Source organism: Lagopus leucura, unplaced genomic scaffold (assembly GCF_019238085.1).
Source record: "Lagopus leucura isolate 7727_CA_CO unplaced genomic scaffold, USGS_WTPT01 Super-Scaffold_100012, whole genome shotgun sequence".
Lineage (NCBI taxonomy): Eukaryota > Metazoa > Chordata > Aves > Galliformes > Phasianidae > Lagopus > Lagopus leucura.
In genome coordinates, this window is record NW_024962267.1 from 11,861,015 (window position 1) to 11,879,566 (window position 18,552).

Below are 18,552 nucleotides of genomic sequence, written 5' to 3' on the forward strand. Positions count from 1 at the left end.
CCTTGCTGGCTTTTCTTCCACGGAAGACATTGCTCTTTCTTTCACTGCTCGCAGTCCCTCCATTCCGTGACAGCGGGTCAAAAAGTCACGGCGGAGCTACAGCGTCCGCGCCTCGGGGCGGGGGGACGCGCGGGCACGGCGGGCCGGGCGGCGCACAGGTGCCCGCGGCTCCAGGCCTCGGCGCGGGGCCGCCCTCGAGGCTCAGGGCGGGCTCTGGCGGCACCGCCCCCGAACGCGGCCGCGCGGGGCAGCCCCGGGTCCGCGCCGCCGAGGCAGCGGGCGGCGGCGCGAACAAAGGCAGCGGCAGGCGGCGGTGCGGCCCGCGCGAGGCGGCTCGTCCGCTCCCGCTTCTTCCTGGGCTGGGCCGCGCCGGGCGAGGCGAGGCGGCCTTCGCGGCCCCGCCCCGCCGGCGCGGAGCTGCAGCTTCAGCAGCAGAAGCGGCGTCGGTCGCGGGGCGCGCGCGCCGCCCGTCGCTGGAGCTGCATGTGCGCGGGAGGAGCGGCGGCGGAGGAGGAGGATGGCCGTGCTCAAGCTCGCCGACCAGGTGGGTGCCGGGCGGGAGGGGAGCGGCGGGCCCCGGCCGCCGGGAAGGGCCGGCAGCGGGTGGGAGAGCGACGGCCTCATCCGGGGCGTCCCCGGCCGCGGGGGGCGGCTCTCGGCCGCTGCCCGCCCGAGGGGTCGGCGGCTCTGGGCGGCCCGCGGCTCTGCCCGCCCGGCGCCGGGCTGCCGACCCGAGCCGTGCTTGTTTGTCAGGGCCGTGAGGGAGCTGCAGCTCGGGTCGGGTAAATGGCGGTGGGCGGGCGGCTGTGAGCGGTGCTGAGTTATTTCTCGTCTCTTAAAGCGAAGAGCTTTTAATGCGTGTTGTCGGTGGGTGTTTCGGTTCGTGCGCACCGCTTTATCCGCGTTCTCGGCTGGCTGCTGCTCGCCTTGCCGTGCGTAACGCGGTGCCCGCCGGTAACCGAGCCGTGCCGAGCCGAGCCCCGCGGCCGCTCTCAGCGGCACTGCCCTGCCCGGGGCTGCTGCGAGAGGAAAAAAGGGCGAAGCGGCTCTTGGAGAGAAAGCAGCGCCGTGTGACCCGGCTCTGTCCGCAGCGCATCGCTGCGTTGTGCGAAGCAGTGTCTGTGGGCTCCCGGCGCGGCACCCGCACCTCGGCTGTGCTGTCTACCTGCGGGCTCCTGGCCCGGCCGTGCAACAGGCAGACGGGTTTTCTTGGTGGGTAGCCCATCTCTGGTCACCTGCCAGAGGAACGAACTGCTCTGTTGGAGTGCTTCTTATTGGGTCCCGTGTGGTTTTATTCTCAGTTTCTTCACTAGGTCCTCTTTCACTTCCCTGGGAGCAAAGCAGTAGGAGATGCTCCAGGCTGCTGTGTAGTCCCTCACAGCAGGGCTGAGTGCTCAGTCTGCCTTGCTGCACGCTCGGAGCTCACGTGCCATACTGAATCTGCCTGAGTTGCTGCAGCTGTTGGAGGTGAAGTGGCAGCAGCTGCCCACGTACTGCAGCTGCCCAGGTGGAGCTGGGCTGAGGAGAGGTGCGCTGGGAGGCTCTGTGTAACAATCTCTGCCTGCACTTGGACTCGCTGGGGTTGTTTCTGCTCTTCTTCCTGCTCTGGAACGCAGAGTGAGCTGTGCAGTGATAGCTTGAGGCAGTTCAGGAAGCGATTTCCTTTGGCTCAGATGTAGGCAACCGCAGCCGCCTGTGTTGGCAGCTCCCTGCCACAGAGTTGCCATATGTAGGGTGCTTCTGTGGCTGTGACCTGGGCTGCGCTGTGTGCAGATGCTACAGGCGAGTCTGTGATGCCTAGGGAAGGCCAGCTGAAACCAGCCATTCCCCCCTGCCTCTGGCTGTGATTCTGCAGTGCATGCTGCTGTGTGACCAGGGCATTGGTTGGGAGGAGAGGTGTGTGTAGGAGGAGACTGTAGATCCTCACATGGGAAGCTTAAGCACATTTCTCCAGGTACCCTGTTTCCTCCCTGCCTTCCTTGCTACATGTTATCTGTAGCATCCGGTAGAATGCAGAGCCTTCAGGCAGCTGAGAAACCAAACCCAGGCTTGAGGGCAGACAAAGCAGACTTCCCTTATTGCTTCTCTATTGCTGCTGGTAGGTGCTGAAGTACTACTGTGCTTAAATCTCTAAAGAGATGGTCACTGCTGTCTGTACAGGTGGGAGAGCTCAATTCCAGATTGTTGCATGTTTTATTTTGGGCATGTAGGTTACTTGAACTTGTTTCTGAGTGGGCACAACTGCTAGCTCATCTGTTGTGCCATGAGAAACCCTTAAACACCAGAAGTGCATCTCTGCCATTGTTCATTTCTGCGTGAATTTCCTTCGGGTCTGTCTGCCTTCACTAGTCCTTTTGAAAGGCTGAACGTTAAATTGAAAGCAGTCTGAGCCTATTTGACACAAAGGTTAAAATGCTGTGACGATGATGTGTCTGTGCAGTTGTACAAGTTCTAAATGTTTCTGCTGTCACAGGAAAATACTGCAAGAAGTATTCAAAAACTTAAAACTTTTTTGACCTGTTTTTTTTTTTCACCACTTTTGCAGTGAATATTGATCACAGCAAGCATGCAAATTGCTTTAAAGCACTCAAAGTGTATATTTTTTGCATTCTCAGAGTTACTGCTCTGATGTTCTTCCTTGTGAGTCTCCTCTCCCTTTACTATCGTTCTCCCAAGTGCTGTGGCTGCTCCTCCAGCAGCCTGGATTCTACCTTGCCCCTGGAGCTCCCTGCCCGCTGCTGGCAGCTCAGGCACGGCCTGTCTTCCATTGCTTGCCCTCACACGGGGTGCTCTGTTTCCCGAGAGCCATTTGCGTGTTTATTGTTTGCAGGCTTTTCAGGAGAGAGCCAGGATGTCCTGCTGAACGTGCCTTTAATCCTCAGGGTTTCCACTGATGGCTGTGGACAGCAAGTGCACTGACAAGTGCTACTGTCAGCGCTCTGATGAAAGGTTAAAACATCACACAGTCCCACTGGCTGGAGCTTGCCAGAGGCTACATGCACCTCGCTGCTGCTGAGCTATATGTACCTCGGTGTTTTTGGCCCGTATGTAGGAAACATCACAATAATAGGTTACCCTTATGAGTGTGGTGGGGGCAATGGAGCCTGGGTAGATGGTTGAGGCATGCAGCGAGGCCACTGTTAGCTGCAGAACCTTGTTCTGTCCCCCCAGTGTTCGCTTGTTGTCCTCAGTGGCTGAAAGCAGTGGAGCCAAAGGGGCTGTTTCTCCGCCTTTCCCAGGTGCTTTCCTGGGTCTGACAGTTCTCGCTGACCATCAGGATCCATTTTATTATGGTCACAGAGAAACAGCACTGAACAGATGTTTAAAATGATTTTAAACAGATGTCAGAAATCGTAAAAATCATCTGGGAAAAGGTAGGGCTTGATCTGAATACACTTAAAAGGGAAATGAGGAAACAGTAACAAATAGTCTCCTAACGGAGCTGATTACATTTCCAAATGATGGTGCTTTTAACTTATTTCAGAGTCACTCGAGTGGCACAGCTGTCTGTTTCATTTCTCTCAGATAAGGAGAGCATCTCAGAAGGTGCCCCCGATGTGCCGTGCAATGTCAGAGTGGTGAACCTGTGCACAGCCCACAGATCAGACTGTGGGGTCCTGCGGTTCCTTCCCTGCTGTCAGCATTGCTGGGTGATGCTAAGCTGTGTGTTCATGTGGGCCAGCACCCTGCCCCATGGAGTTGGGTGCAGGTCAGGTGTGGCCAGGATGTCACGTATCTTGTGGCCGTGTTTTCCTCTCCGCCGAGCTTCCCTTGCCAGTCCCCATCCCTTCCTGCAGGGCTATTAGGAACAGCAGGATGGTTTTGGTAGCTGGAAAGCTCGGGCTAAGCGGTTCCCCCAGCTGCTGCCTGTGGCCTCAGCCTGGTTCTAGCTGCTGCACTGGGACGTGTAGCAGCCTGCTGCTTTGCCCTGCAGCTGCTGATGGGTGGGAATCAAAGAATCACAAAATGACTTTCAAAAAGGGGAAATTATTTTGCAGTTTAATCCAAGGGTTTGAGGTCACTACTAAAGTTTGCGAGGAGCTGGTCAACAAATTACAGCATTTAGTTGTGGCTGGGTAATTGGGACGTTTTGAGAAGGTGCGTGCTTTTTGACGGCGTGTGTTTTGCTTTGAGGGGAAGAAGTTGCTCCTTTCTGCAGCTGTACAGCCAGAAATGGAGGCTGTTTGCGTGGCCTTGCCTCACAGCACTGAAGCTCCGAGCCTAACGTGAGCTGGATGTTTGTGCTTTGTGTTATGAGCCAGCTTGATGTGCGGACATGTGTTCCTGTGCTGGAATGATTTGTTATGGCTTGCTTCTGAATTTTAAAGGAAGTGCTTGGATAATGCCCCCACCCTCCCTGCAGCTGCGTGCTGCTGCATCCCTATGAGGAAGGAAGTACAGCAGTGGTGGGTGCGCAGCTCTGACAGATGCACCTGACTGGAGCTGTGTGCTGAGCTGGGCAGGCGGCTTTTTGCATAAATAAATTGGTTTCTCACAAAAAGAAAATGCTTGTGCTCTTGGATGATGTCTATTGCAGGATTGCTGCAAGGTCTGTGTCTTGATTACTTCATTGGCACAAAAATCTGCAGATAACCAGTATGATGGATAATCTAATGTTTAGGCATTGCCACTTCTCTTCTGGCATGTTCTGTGACCTCATCTAATGACTGTTTTTCCCCCCTTGTGTTGCAGCTGTTATAACTTCAAATACTTGTTGCTTTTTCCAGTGTTTTTTGTCCATGCGAAGACTTTGAGCAGAAATATCACGTGGTGCCTCCTGAGTTGCACACCTGTAGCTGGTGTCTCTGTAATCAAAGTATTTGCTGTAGAGAGAGAGAGTAACAAGAGCAGACCATGTAACTTAAAGACTTTTAATAGCACAAAGGTAAATGTGAGGCGTTGCTGCCTTCCTGAGCTGCAGGCTGTGTCCTGGCTCCCCATCCTCAGACCGAGCTCTGTGTTGGCTCTGGGCTGACTCTGGGGAGATTGTGGCAGCACCTGTGGCTCTGTCTGTCTATGGGTGAAGTTTGGTTTTCCCTTGTAACAGACAGGTGGGCAACGTGTGCTCTTCACTGTATTTTCGTTCTTCCGTTCCTAGCTGTGGGCCAGCAGGATTTAGGGGCTGAAGCCTGTGATGGTACCAGCAAAACACTGATTTGCTCAGTGTGTTCTTTGCTTGCTTAGCATGCTGTGGGTGAAAAGGAGAGAACAAAGGCCTGAAATACCCTGTATTATCTTTGTACTTCCAGCGGCCTTAATGCGCTTGCCAGTGAGACACTCAGCATTTATCTCTAATTTAAAATCAAGAGAGGGACTTATTTAGTCATTGACTCCAGGAAAGTGTCCAAAAAGCCTCAGCAGCCACGTGGGTACAGTGCCAGAGCCCATAAGCATCCTTTCTACCTCAGTGGTGTACATAGGTGAGCGGCCCTGTGGCTGTCCTCCCCACTGGTGGTGAAGCTGAATGATTTCCATGGCAAAGTTCAGGCTGAGGACACAGCAGAGGCAGTGAGAACCCAGCCCCAAGTGCTACTTTCCATGGGGAATCTCGGGCTGCTCTGCCTCTCTGCATGCTCTGCCAGTGCCGTTTGTGCTGCGTGGGCTGATGCCAGTCTTACGGTGTTGCAAAAGGGGAAACAAATGGTGGCATGCAGTTTCATAGCATGGTGTTAGCAAACAGCCTATTTTGATGTTGGCTCTGTAGTGCGTGAAATAGGCACTGGTGCTGCGTAAGAGAAAATGCTCTCTAAGGAAATGATTTCTAGGTCACCTGGGAAGTAAAGGTTTATTCTGGCTGTTGGCAGTGGGCGGCTAAGCCTGTGTCATGGGCTTAGCGTTGTGTGCTGGCAGAGCGAGTGGTAAAAATGAGATCAGCCTTTTGTGTGGCAGTGCCACTTGTTTAGATTAAGCAGCCTCACAGTGCGGGGCTGCATTGCCTGCTGCGCACATTAAGGCTGGCTGGGTTCTGAGAAATGGAGGTAACTTCTCAAACAGGAAAGCTGCTGTTGGTGGACAGGGTGGTGCTCCTGGGCATGTTCACACAAGGTCTGTTTCACATCAGGCTGAAACTGGGTAGTCTTCTTGCTGTGTTTTGTTTGTTGTATGTCAGTATTGTATATGTGTAATCAGCTTCTAGGTAGAAGAGGATACTCCTATCAGAAGTGTTCTTGTGAAGACTAGTGAATTTGTGCCTCGCTGCCCAGAGAAGTATTAATTCTGCAGTGCAGTGAGAGCAAATAGAGCTGAGTAAATTTGTCCTCCTCCACAGAGGAAATACAATTCACTCCCGTGGCCATGTAGACCAGAGATGTACCAGAACTGCCTGGAAATGGAGCTGGGAATGACAGCGAGCAGCAGGACAGGCACCTCTGGTTCCTGCAATGCCAGCAGAGTTCTGCAGAGTTCTGCAGACAGCTGTCTGAAGACCTTGGTGTGATTCCTTCTGATTGATGCTGTGCAGACACGTGGTCTCCAGCACTTTCAAGAAGGCCTTCAAAGGCCTGTAGACTGCTGACAGTGGTCTGGAGAGTTCTGCACTTGGCTCTGTGGGATCAAAAATATTAAGGAAGCAGACAAGCAGATGTAATTTGGTTCCCTAAGCTTTGCTTCTGTATTTTCTGCCTTCAAAAACCTTTAGTACAGAGCGGGGTTTTACCTCGTGCCTTTTTACAGCTCTCTGCCCAATGGCCAACACAGGGTGTTCCCCAGGGAGGCTTTGACCTGCAGGAGTAACAGAACCCCTCCGTGTGTTACCCAACCCCATGAGCCCATCGAGCTGCACAGTCTGCTGGACGGAACGGCACCGCTGCTGGCTGGGATATTACAGCATCAAAACCCAGCACTGGGAATAACTGTGCTACAGCTCTGTAGGTGCTGCAATCTCTGTGACAATGTTACGTTTGGGAGATAATGACTGTTTCGTTCTTGGTGCTCTCTGTGTTGTAATTTGTTTGCTTTCAGGCAGTAGGCTTGGAGAGAAAGCAGTCCAGATTTCTGTCTGGTTTTAACAAAGTGTTTTGATAACATTAATTGACCCTTGAACATGCACAGTGATAGCTTTAAGCCACAGTGGATGTCTCACTAGTGCAGCAAGTCTCTCTACAAAAAGAGTAAGTGATTTGCTTGGAGGAGAGCCTGGTGGAGCGTGCCTTCCTGCGCACATTCCTGCATGTTGTCTTCCCCTCAGAGCTGTGCTGGTCCCGGCAGTTTGCAGTGTGATGAGTGGCATTGACACAAAAGCCATATTTTTGCCAAGTCCACCTTGAACTAATTTAAAAAACAGTCAGACCTAGTTTGTGCAGCTCAACCACTTCTTGAAGCATACATCTGAAGAAAAGGTTTGCATTAGCGGCACATCCTTAGCAATATAAACAGAAGAAATATATGTGTAATTTCCACAGAAATAGAAGCTGCAGAGGCTTTCTTTGGCTAGAAATGGCTAAGAGGCTGCCCCTTGCAGATGGGAGGTGGGTGAGGCTGCAGAGAGGAGCTGCTCACTGCCACTCATTGCCACTCACCGCTTTCCTATCCCGCCATGGCAGAGCCTGGCTGATGATGCTGCTTCTGACTTCTCCGACCCTTAGCAGTAGCTTATCTCAGCGTTGGGACTTTCGGAGCAGGTCCTTGCTGCAAGCTCTTTACACTGAGGCTAGCCCTGGACTTTAGGATCACAGAAGGAACAAAGGAGTTAAAGTGTCTTTTTGATCATCCCTGCTTCCCCAAGGCAGAGTTACATTATTTGCTGTGAGCTAATCTCAGCTGCACTTGGAAGTGTACAGAAACAGCTTCCCCCAGACAATTGTTCTGGGTGGATATTTTGGTGTGGGTGCCCTTTGCATAAAAGCATCACTTGCTAATCTGTTTTAATGCACTGTGCAAGTGGAATAACTGCTGGCTAATTATTGCAGGAGAGCCCTTTTGGCAGATATCTGAACTCAGAAAGCCCCCATCCCACATCAGTTTCAGAGAGGAGGCTCTTCCCAAGGAATAAAACAGTTCATTCCTGGGTGTTTAGAGAAGAGCATACCAGTGGTAAGTTTTATGGTGCAGGACTTAAAATATTTCACGTTCATTAGCAAACAAGTACCAATTAATTTTACATTATGATACTTAAAGAGTAGACTGCAAGGAATGGTATTTAGCTGAGGCTGTTTGGCAATTATGACCTTGTATATAATAACAGACTGAATAAATTCTTGATGTGAGAGCTCACCATTAATCAACACAGAGTTAATTAACTGTGTTGCTTGCTCAGGAAGCGCTGCACAGAGCTGTCTGGCTCTCTGGAGTGCCACAGGCTGAAATGTTTGATTGGTCTGAGACCTGGTGCATTTCCCCAGGATTTGTCTCAAAGCTGCTGCAGAAGGGAGCAGGCTCTGTGCTGAGCACTTGGGCAGGTCCTGGTGTGGCACTGCGGTGCTGTGACTTTCCATCCCTTCCATCAAGAGCCTGGAAGCCAGCCCTCAGAGGGGTACTGACTATTGGAGATGTAAAGGGGTTTTTCAGCTGTGGATTTGGACAGATTAATCCTACATGGCTGTCTGGGAATTTAGGAATCAAGGCAGTAATTACAAGTTATACCCATCTGCTCTCATTTACACTTCATATAGGATATTTTTCTTGTCCTTTCTTTTTCCTTAGTTTGAGAGGTAGCCCCCGAAGTAGAAAATGAAAGATGTTCAGCACATCTTCAAAGAGAAAAGTATTCCATCTCCACATTGCTTGCCCCTCTGCACTCTGAATAAATCTTGTCATTTCCTGAGTATAGGATGCTTAGAGGTGTGAAATTGGCTCTGCATTTCGGAGTGACACGGGCCATCATTTTGGTGGTTTACTTTATTATTGGCTCAATGTGAATACTATCTTATGCTGCTTTCTGCCTCGCTGTGGCTGAAAATACACTGCCTGTTAAAGGCTGCTTTTACTGGTAAAACATTTTTATGGCTGGGAAACGTCAAAGATTTTTTCTGCTCTTTACATTTGTGCGTAATGATTGCTGGCTTTGAGTAGCAAAGTATTTCACTTGCCTCCTCTGTCTGCCGAGACAAATGGTTTCCCCATATCCACCCTCATTTATGATGCGTAATGGGATGCCCCTGACAGTTCCTGATGGTGAAGTAATTGTGGGGTTCTAGGAGTGGAGAAGAAAGGACAGGGAATGGAAGGAGAGGGCAGTGTGTTTCCCTGTCAGGTCTCGGGGCAGAGGGACGTGGTGATTTGGCCAAGCTTTGCTCCCCTGCAAGCAGACCTTGCCTCAGCTGTACGGCTTCTGCATTTGGTACAGAGAGAGGCAATAATTATTAAAAGTTGGAAAACCATATATTTTTTTCCTTCTCTATCAGAGAAGCAGCAGTGTGCTGATCCCTCCCAGTGTTAGCCCCAGCATGCATCTTATGACTGTGGACTGATGCTCCCAGCAGCCCTTCCTGCCTGCTCAGCAGCCCTGCTTTGCGTGGGCACCCAACACTTCCCGAAATTCAGACTTCTCACACCCGATCCTGTGTCACAGAGGACATGCAAAGGTCAGACTTTCTCCTCCATTTCCTTCCACCCGGTCTATATTCAGCAGAGCCTTTTCCTTTCTTGATGCAGCCACAGGATCTGCAGTGCTCTGGAGCTCAGTGGTAAAGAATCCTTAGTTCTACGTGGGGTGTTGCCATCCCCTTCATTCTGGGCTGCAGGAAACCAGGCTGCTTTTGTCCTAACAGCGTCTGGAGGCTGGAGGTAGTGGCAGCAGTCAGTGGTTTCCCAGATAGTTTTGGGTATAGTATGTCATCTGTGGCTCTTAATTTCTTACATTTATAAATAGGGCTTTTCCTCATTCTTTTTGGCCTTAAACTCTCAATGTCTCTTGTTTATTTTATTAAGCAAAATGGAAATGATTTCATAGGCGTATCAGATGTAAGCTGAGGACAATGACAAATGGTGTGAAAGGTCTGCTTGCCATGTGATATGGAAGGTGTGCAAATGGATGGATGCAGGCAGAAAAGACTCAAGAAGAATTAAAATGGCCACAGTAGAGTGAAACTTTGTGAAGACTTCGTGAGTTTTGGAGGATAAGGAGAGCCCAGGACTTAAGACAAACATGGCATTTAAAAAGGAGGAAGTGAGGAGCCAGGGGATTAGCGACTGTAATGCCCACATTGTGAAGTGTACAAAGCAAATTGTTGAGCAGCAGATTCATAAGCATCCAGAGGATGTTAAGGTAATTTAAAAGCAGAACCAGCAGAACCACAAACAGCATGGAAACAAATGTCCTAGTGAATGACCTATATCTTTACTTTCTTTTTTTTTTTCCTTTTTTGCAAAGGCTCAGAGTAACTGGAGGACTGGTATTACTTCAGATTCTGGTCCCCTGTACGTCAGTGATGTTGGAACTTCCTTTTATTAAATGGTTTTCAGCCTTTTTGATAGTGTGAGAGGAGGAAGAGTGAGAACGCCATGTTGGAAAGTCTTATTCCTTATTTCTGTGAGCGTCTGGGATGGCGGACATGAGGAATTCTGTGAGGGGATGTCACGGATGTCTCTGCTGTTGGTTTTCTTATATGCACACGGAATGAGACTTTTTGCAGCCTTAATGAAACCTGATGTTGTATTCGTGATACCAGCAGCAGCGCTGTAAAGGCCCAGGACTTTTGCTTACTACTGTGGCCAGAAAGAGGCTAACACAGGACTGTAAGTGCTTGCCTTGTTCCTCCTAGAAGCGTGGTGGAATGGGCTGGCACTTGAGTGATTTTCTGCTGTTTTTAAAGTATGAAGCTGATATAAAAACTCCTTCTCTTCCCCACTTGCTTTCCGTAACTTTTTCTTGCAGACCCTGAGAAGCACGCTGTTTTTGTCCTGTGATACGGCTTTCTGATCAAGCTGTGATGTAGCTGTGGCAAGCGTAATGATACATGAAGATGCTTTTGGATGCTTCTTCATTTGGAGGATTCTGTTGCCAAGGCAGGCAGTTCCAGTTTCAGCATGCAGTGAGAGAAAAATAAGCCATTGTCTGGTTTAATGAAAGCTGTAAAACTAAGGGAAAGTAAGTGCGCTCTAGACATATCCTTGTGAATATGTCAAGAATGTAATAGTGTCAAAATCTACCCTGTTATAAGGTAACAGTGGCTTTAAGATACTGATTCTTCGATTCAGAAACATATTTAATCTTTAAATGGTGCACTGTAGATGCTTTCTTGCATTTCAGTACAAATATTTCCAGCATGTTACTATACAGATGAATGAGTGGAAGGGAGAGAGATAAACTAAGGGATGTTTCCTGATCACAAGTGTTCTTTCTGTCAGTTAGAAGAGCTGCCTGTTTAGAACATTTTGGTTACTGGTGTAACAGAAGAATAAGTGGAAGTTTTAATGTCAGGTGGGTGACATGGGTCTGTTAGCATCAGGACACTTGGTTGAAGTAGATGTTTTTTTGTTTTCCTAGTGACTTGCTAGTAGTGTAGGTTCATATGTTATAGTGCTTATGATTTATTCAGAAATTTGGATGCTTAAGACTTCTAGTTACAAAAGACATATCAGAGTTTCTGCTGCCTATGTGGATTTTAAGAGCTCGATATATTTGTTATCTTTTTGCCTTCATAATAAATTCCCGCTGAAAGGAATAGTGAAGATCTAAAAGTTAAGAGCAGATAAAATCTGTACACAGCAGATCTGTGAATACGTTTAACTGTTTCTCATGATTACGGAGCATACTATCTAAATGCTTATAGGTGAACTGAATTAAGTCAAATCTTGAGAAGAAATGGGCAAGTTAGATGAGGTTGTGAGAGTAACAGCCAGGAATGGTATTTATTTATATACCTTCAGTTCCTGGGACAGGCTGTTTTATGTCAGACAAAGCCTTTGTGATAAGGCAGGTGTTCTCTGTTGCTGATGCCAGTTTATCCTTTGAACTCCATGCTCTGAAACCACATTGTAAGCATTACTTTTACTGTAGCAGGTTGGCTTGGTGTCGCAGCTGTATTGATGTGTTCATGCTGACATCAGGGGACTGATCTCTTTTTCATTCCAATCAATTCTGAATGGAGCCTCTGCAGTTGTTTGTTCCACATGGGAATGTCTGGGGGACCAAAGAGGAGAGGAGAGACGATGAGAGCAGAAACGATGCACTGCTGTGCTTCCCTTGGGAGGAGAAACCCGAACATTGTGCTTAGAGCATTTCCTTTCTCAAATGTTGAATATTTTCTTTTAAGGACGACTGTGCTTCTCTGATATGAAAGCGTCAACATTGCTTCTCATCATGAGTGTAATAGAAGCGTCCCATCTGGTGTTACAAAGATGTAGGTCTGCGCATAGCCACAGTTCCCTGCTGTTCAGAGGCCCCCGTTGCAAGTCTCCAATGACTGGCCTGTAGTTGCATTGCTCAGGTTAACCCACCATTTAAAAGTGAGCAATGATGTTTTTTCCTTTCTTTCTACTTTTCCAGAGCATGCAAAAGTAGTATGCACCACTCAGAGCTACTGTCTTACTGTTGTCAGAACTTGCATCTTCAATAAAACCTCAGTGCCCCTGTTCCACTTCAACCTGGTTATCTTACTGAATTCTGCTTGTCGATCCTGTGACATGTTCTCCCCCTCATCAGAGTACTTGAGACCTTTTGGCTGACTGTGATTTTCCCATCCTGAACTTTGTCTTGCTTCTTCTTAAGCCACCCACAGTCTGTCTCTGAAAGTGTCTTATAATTATTTTCATCTGTTCTTTCTTTTTGATATTTTTTCCTGCTTTCTTCTTGTCTTTTGAAATTATTGCATGCTACTTGTTCTGCCAGCTGAGATTTTGCTTGACTTGCACACTCAGCAGTGCTGCTGTCTTTCAGAGTTTATGTAAAGGAGGAGTCCAGTGCAGGTAGCTGGGCTGGAATGGCTCAGCGGGGACCTGGCACCTGGCCTGGCCAATCCAGGTATTTCTTCTTAAATAAAGAATGCTCTGTGTATGCATGTACACATGCATAGCAGTTCTACACCAGGGCATACATCTTTGGATCCTGAACCTTTGAGACAGTGTCCTCTTCTTCCTTGTTGAAACCACTTGTCAAGAATTCCTCTTTGAATGTTGCCTTCTGTCTCCGGACCATGAAAGTCTGTACCTTCTATTTTGCATTCTGTCTGGTTTTGAATTATCTGGTGCTAAAATATGCATGTGAAGAGCTCTGTCCTGGTGCTAGGCGGCACCTATTTTTGTAGCTGCAGTTGAGTTTCTAAATGAAGTTGAATTTTTATTTAAAAGATTTTATTTTGGTGTGTGGCTCCACATAGTTTCATGCTTAAAAGATCAATAAAACCACATCCTGACTCTAAAAGGTAAGGAGTGTTATTCAATGTTAGGAATGTGTCCAGTACGTAGATGTACTGTATACTGAATACTGCACTATTAACATAAGACAGCAACATATATTTTAAAGTTTATAATATATTTAAGACAAACGTGCAGTATTTACAGAACTAAGAAATGATTTACAAACTCGTTCTTTATTCTGCACATTTCTCCTGTGTGGGCTCTACATCAAAATCCTTTTGGAGAGCTGCAGTAGCGATAGGGCTGTGGTTTCCATTATGTCCTAGTGGGGCTTTCTGAGAGCAGCACACAAGAGATGCAGGCTGTGAGCAGGCAGCTGCCCGAAGGTCCTTGCTCCCTTGGCCCTAGGAGCAGGACTTGGCCACCGCTGAACTGCCAGCACTGAGCCGTGTTCCAGCATAGCCCAGGAAGTGAAGTCAAGTTTCATGTACCAAAATAAGAAAAGCCTGCTCTAACCTGTTTTACAAAGTTTTCCTTCTTCTGTTTTTTTTTTTTTTTTTTTTTTTTGTATGTAAGTACAGTCTTTAGCTACTGCTTTTTTAAAAGACCAGTGGAGTGCAGATGTGGTATTGTAACATTCACAGAATCACAGAATGGCCAGGGTTGGAAGGGACCTCAAGGATCGTGAATCTCCAACCCCCCCAGCCACATGCAGGGCCGCCAACCTCCCCATTTAATACTAGACCAGGCTGCCCAGGGCCCCATCCAATCTGGCCTTGAACACCTCCAAGGGACGGGGCATCCACAACCTCTCTGGGCAGCCTATTCCAGCATTTCACCACTCTCTCTGTTAAGAACTTCCCCCTGACATCCAACCTCAATCTTCCCTCCCTCAACTTAAAACCATTTCCCCTTGATAACTGCAAGACAAGGGGAAATGGTTTTAAGTTGAGGGAGGGAAGATTTAGGTTGGATGTGGTGCATTACAAGCAGCAGCTGATTCTTGTCCTTCGTTCTTAGGCTGCTTAGCAAGATGCCTTAGAGCTATGTAATTTTACCTTTCTTAGTCCTGTCTGATTTATTTCTGGTGCGTGTCTTCTCTCTCCTTTAAATCCCCATGTGTTATGTCCAGTGTTGTTAAGATTTGACTGTTTTCCCTCCTGTAGACTCTGTGAAAAGACTGACCTTATTGTGGCTGGTGCAGCATCTCTCACAATCTTGGGGCACAGTTGGGAACCTAGCAGCAATTGTAGGGCATGTGCCCAAATGCACCTTGTGGGCCAGCAGCTCATGCCTCTGGGCTGTGCCTGCCAGTGCTTCCCCAAATCTTGAGAATCAAATCATTGAATGGCAGCAGCATGGCAGTGCTCTACCTTCTCTTTTCAACCAGATAAATGAAGTGCGTAAGTGACTGCAGGAGCAAATCTCCAATGCACTGTTGGCCTGTCTTACTCCCTGCTGGTGGAGATTGAGTTTGAGTTAATAGAAACAAAGGAAAAGGAAAAGAAAACATGGGGTAGGATGATGCCAGTGGTGCACACCCCACTCCCAGAGAGGTTGGGTACTGGACTACTGCAGGACTTGGTCTAAATCACTCCACTGAGTAATTAGCATCTTAAGGGGTTGCTGGGATTTGCAAGACCAGCAGGACTGGCGTGCTTTAGGGGTATTAAAGAATGGGGTATGAGGGAATGTTGATCAGGGAGTTGGACTAGGTGACCTTTAAAGGTCCCTTTCAACTTAAGTGACTTTATGATTCTATAATCTTACTCATTGCTGTTCTCCTTTGCTGTGTGAAGGTGAAGGCTGTGTGGCAGGGCAGAGCTGTGGGAGGGCTGTGCGTGCTGTATGGGGCCATCTGTTTCCCAGGTCTGCTATGAACTCCTTGCATATGTGCTGTTATTCCGCAGTATGTTTGTGCAGCATGTGCAGGCTCAGGCTAGCATGAGAAATGCATTTATCTTCTGCTGGCAGAGATAGCAGCCCTGCAGCACTGACATGAAATACATTTGTTTGCTTGTAGGGTAAATAGAAGTCTCTCCTCTGCAATTGTTAACCAGATTGTTTGAACATGGTTTACTTTGTACAATTAACCTTTCATTGAATAGCCAATGTGAAACCTTTCTGGGTTTACCTTGGTGGTCAGTGACAATAATGATAAATATTACTGTTCAGGACTTACCTTTTAGATACACAGCCAGTGAAGCTTGTCTCCACCAGAGTTAATGGGCAAAGTTGATGGGTGGGTGTAGCATTTCCCCCCTTGTGTGCTCAGGAGATGTTCATGTTTCATTTCTTTCTTGCATGTTGATGGGAGCTGCGAAGGTTATGGAGCACCTTCCAGAGCTTTTGTGTTGTATTGGAGGAAAAGAGTTGGGTATAAAGTAGTACAGCAGCGTTTCTGCCTATGCAAGTCTCTAATCAAGGCATCCTCTACGCTGTGCTGAATGTCCGCTGCTGGGCTGGTGCACCTGCATTTTCCCTTGCCAGAAGGAGAAAATAAAGCTTGAGCATGATCTCCTGGTTGTGGTTCAGTCTGCCTTTCTTGTGGCTGCAGCAGCAGTCTGCAACCTGAGTGGCTTTTGAGATGCTGCTGGAGGGAATGGAATGGAAAATGGAGAAGTATCAGATGGCTTAGATATTCACTCTGACATATTGCATTAATGTGAGGAATTTGGGTGTGTTTATCATCCTCCTGGGGATTTGCTCCATCAGGTGATGGAGAACTTGGGAGGAAAGGAGGGAAAGGTGGTGTTTTGGTAAACGTTCTGTGTAGTAAAGGTTGACAGTGGTGTCATTTCTGTTCTAGTTGTTTTCTGGGACGTCAGCATTGTTAGCCTGAGTAATTATTTGTGTAGTTATTTGTTATGGTATTACTTGCTTTCTGTCCTAATGTCTTACATGGTGTTTTCAACTGTTACACAGTTGTCTTTTTTACACCTCACTATGTGTACAATCACCTGGACCTGTTACTTGGCAATCCCTGTGAATGATTTAATTCTGGTACCAGTGTGTTTGAGCGTTCACAGGTAAATGCCTGGCGTTAAGGAAAACAGGAGCAGAACAGACACCTACTGTCCTTTCCTTTGTGTGCCCCTGGTTGAAAGCTAGGAGTTGTTCATTTTTGTGTATGATAGTAAACTTTAATTTAATCCACTTGCAGTGGGACTAAAAAGCAATCTCTTTTCCTCCCTACCAGGCTTGGAACTTCAACTAGCTCCAATTATTGGAGGATGAATTTATTTCTGTTTTAACACTATACGAAAGGGGAGAACATGATGTAGCTGCCAAGTAGTTATTTGTTAACTGTATTATTTTAGACACTAAAGAGTCTTTTACTGAATTTTTAATTAGTAAAAGTATAATTTCTGGATGTCTCATTGCTTGTGATACTAACTGCAAATTTAAATGAATCTCTGCAGTCTTCTTTTACATGTAAATTATATATCAATTTGCTGTGGTTGAGAGCAACACAGTTCTGTAATAGCAGTATTCTGCCCTGTGTCAGATAATTTTTATATGCATAGTTTTTTCTACCATCATTTCTAGTGTCCAAGAACCACTGGTCCACGAAATCAGATCTGTGTGGCTATTCCTGGTATACTAGCATTACCTAATTTTCTATGACTAATCTTGGTAATGCAATATGCTGGAGGTTTTTTGTTGCCTTTGTTCAGCTTGAAGCAATCTGAGTTGTGTGTATTGCCACGCTGCTTGGCATTCTGGCCTAGTTGCTCATCAAGGTGGTTGTCACCTGTGTTTCTGGATAGGCAGGTGCAGATTAATTGGCTTCTAGAGAAGGCAGTGCATCATTGCCCTGCAAAGAAGTAAGTTGAATCACACATCTCATGGCCTGAGATTGTACAGGCTTTACAGTATTGTAATAGAGATTAATGTGTTTGTGTTTCTGGTTTGGATGGGTGGCTTGGGACGCTTGGGTTCCTGTATATGCAAGCTGTGACAAAGGCAGCGCTAGGTGAAGATGTGGAGCAGAAATGCTAGAAAATAAGAGTCTAGTTCTTGCTAAATGAGCTGGCATCAGAACATTGCAAGTCACATCAGCAAGTGCCCACTTCCCCTTTTGTGACTGCAGCAGACGTTAAGCTACTGTACAGGAGTCTATCTGAGAGCTAAAGTTTGGGTTAGAAAGTACTATGTGTGAAAACTGCTGGTGAGAAGGAGTCTGGGGGCCACTTGATGCGAGGAGCACCAGGCGAGTCAGCCATTGAGCCCTCTGGGGCAATGGGTTTGGGGAAGGTTTTGGAACGTCCCAGAGCTTTTGGCATTTGAATCAGTGGTGTTTTAGGCCCATCTGTACACCTCATTGCTTGCTTGGAGCTGCAGTTCTGCTGAGAACTCTTGGAGTCTTTAGAGATGTGCATTTCATTTCTTTCCTTAAGCTGGAGACCCACCTCTGGTGCATACTTACTAAGCATAGAGTGGCCTTCTAAAATGAAAGCAGGCTGCTTTTGGAAAGAAAATCAATGATGAGATATTAAACATGCAATTAACTGTATTTCAGTGTCGTGATATTCAGGTAGCATCGACATGAATGTGTTTGGGGGGGACATTTACTGTGTGATGCTGATAACCTCTACTGGACATAGAAAAGCTGAAGGTTCAGCAGGAGCAGTGGCACTGTGTGTTGACTTACCTCCATGTTATATAAATGACTAGATGTGTGTTTGGAGAGTGTCCACAGGGTAGCTTTGAAAGATACTGCAAGCTTTCTACCTACAGCGATGCGTTTGCGTGCATGCTGGCACAAAATAATTCTCTGTGTAGTAGTTGTCTTCTGGGTGAAGAAAGAAGTCAGCCACATAACAAAAGTTTCAGATGTGTTCAGAAAATGTGTTTTCTGTCACGAAGCTTCTCAGCTTCCTTTTTTCCTTGTTTGGAGGGTTTGGAAAACAAGAGACAACTTTTCTCCAGGTGCAGACGTCTCAGCCGTAGTTGTCCTGCAAAGTAAAGCTGTGTTTTCCATGTGCACCTTCAGCTCAGTTGCATTTTTGAAGGCTTGCAAAGTGATGACATCCCTAAATTTCAGGTAGAACAAAGTGGATGCTATAAACATGCTACTCGCTCCTTCCATGCCTTAGTGATGATCTCATTCCTTTATGCAGAGAAATGGAGCGTTGTTATAAACAGGAAACATGATCAAAACAAATTAACTGCACCCACCCACCCTTAGAGGTTCAATTATATCCCAAGAACTTGGTTGAACAAAATAGACTGCGCTTGTGGACAAGCATAGGGATCCGATTATATCCCTGTATTAAATAGGGGGTTGTAATAACATGGGAGAAAATCACAAGT

At 47.3% G+C, this 18,552-nt stretch overlaps 1 protein-coding gene across 3 annotated transcripts in view; it reads left to right on the forward strand.

Moving 5' to 3' along the window:
* Window positions 1–473: 473 nt before the first annotated feature.
* Window positions 474–18,552, forward strand: part of ANKRD44 (ankyrin repeat domain 44) — a 109,517-nt gene continuing 91,438 nt past the window's right edge. For all 3 annotated transcript variants that reach the window (XM_042874553.1, XM_042874551.1, XM_042874552.1), the window contains exon 1: window positions 474–544. In XM_042874553.1, the coding sequence (XP_042730487.1) occupies window positions 518–544 (27 nt within the window). In that variant the 5' untranslated portion in view covers window positions 474–517. The remainder of the gene's footprint in view (window positions 545–18,552) is intronic.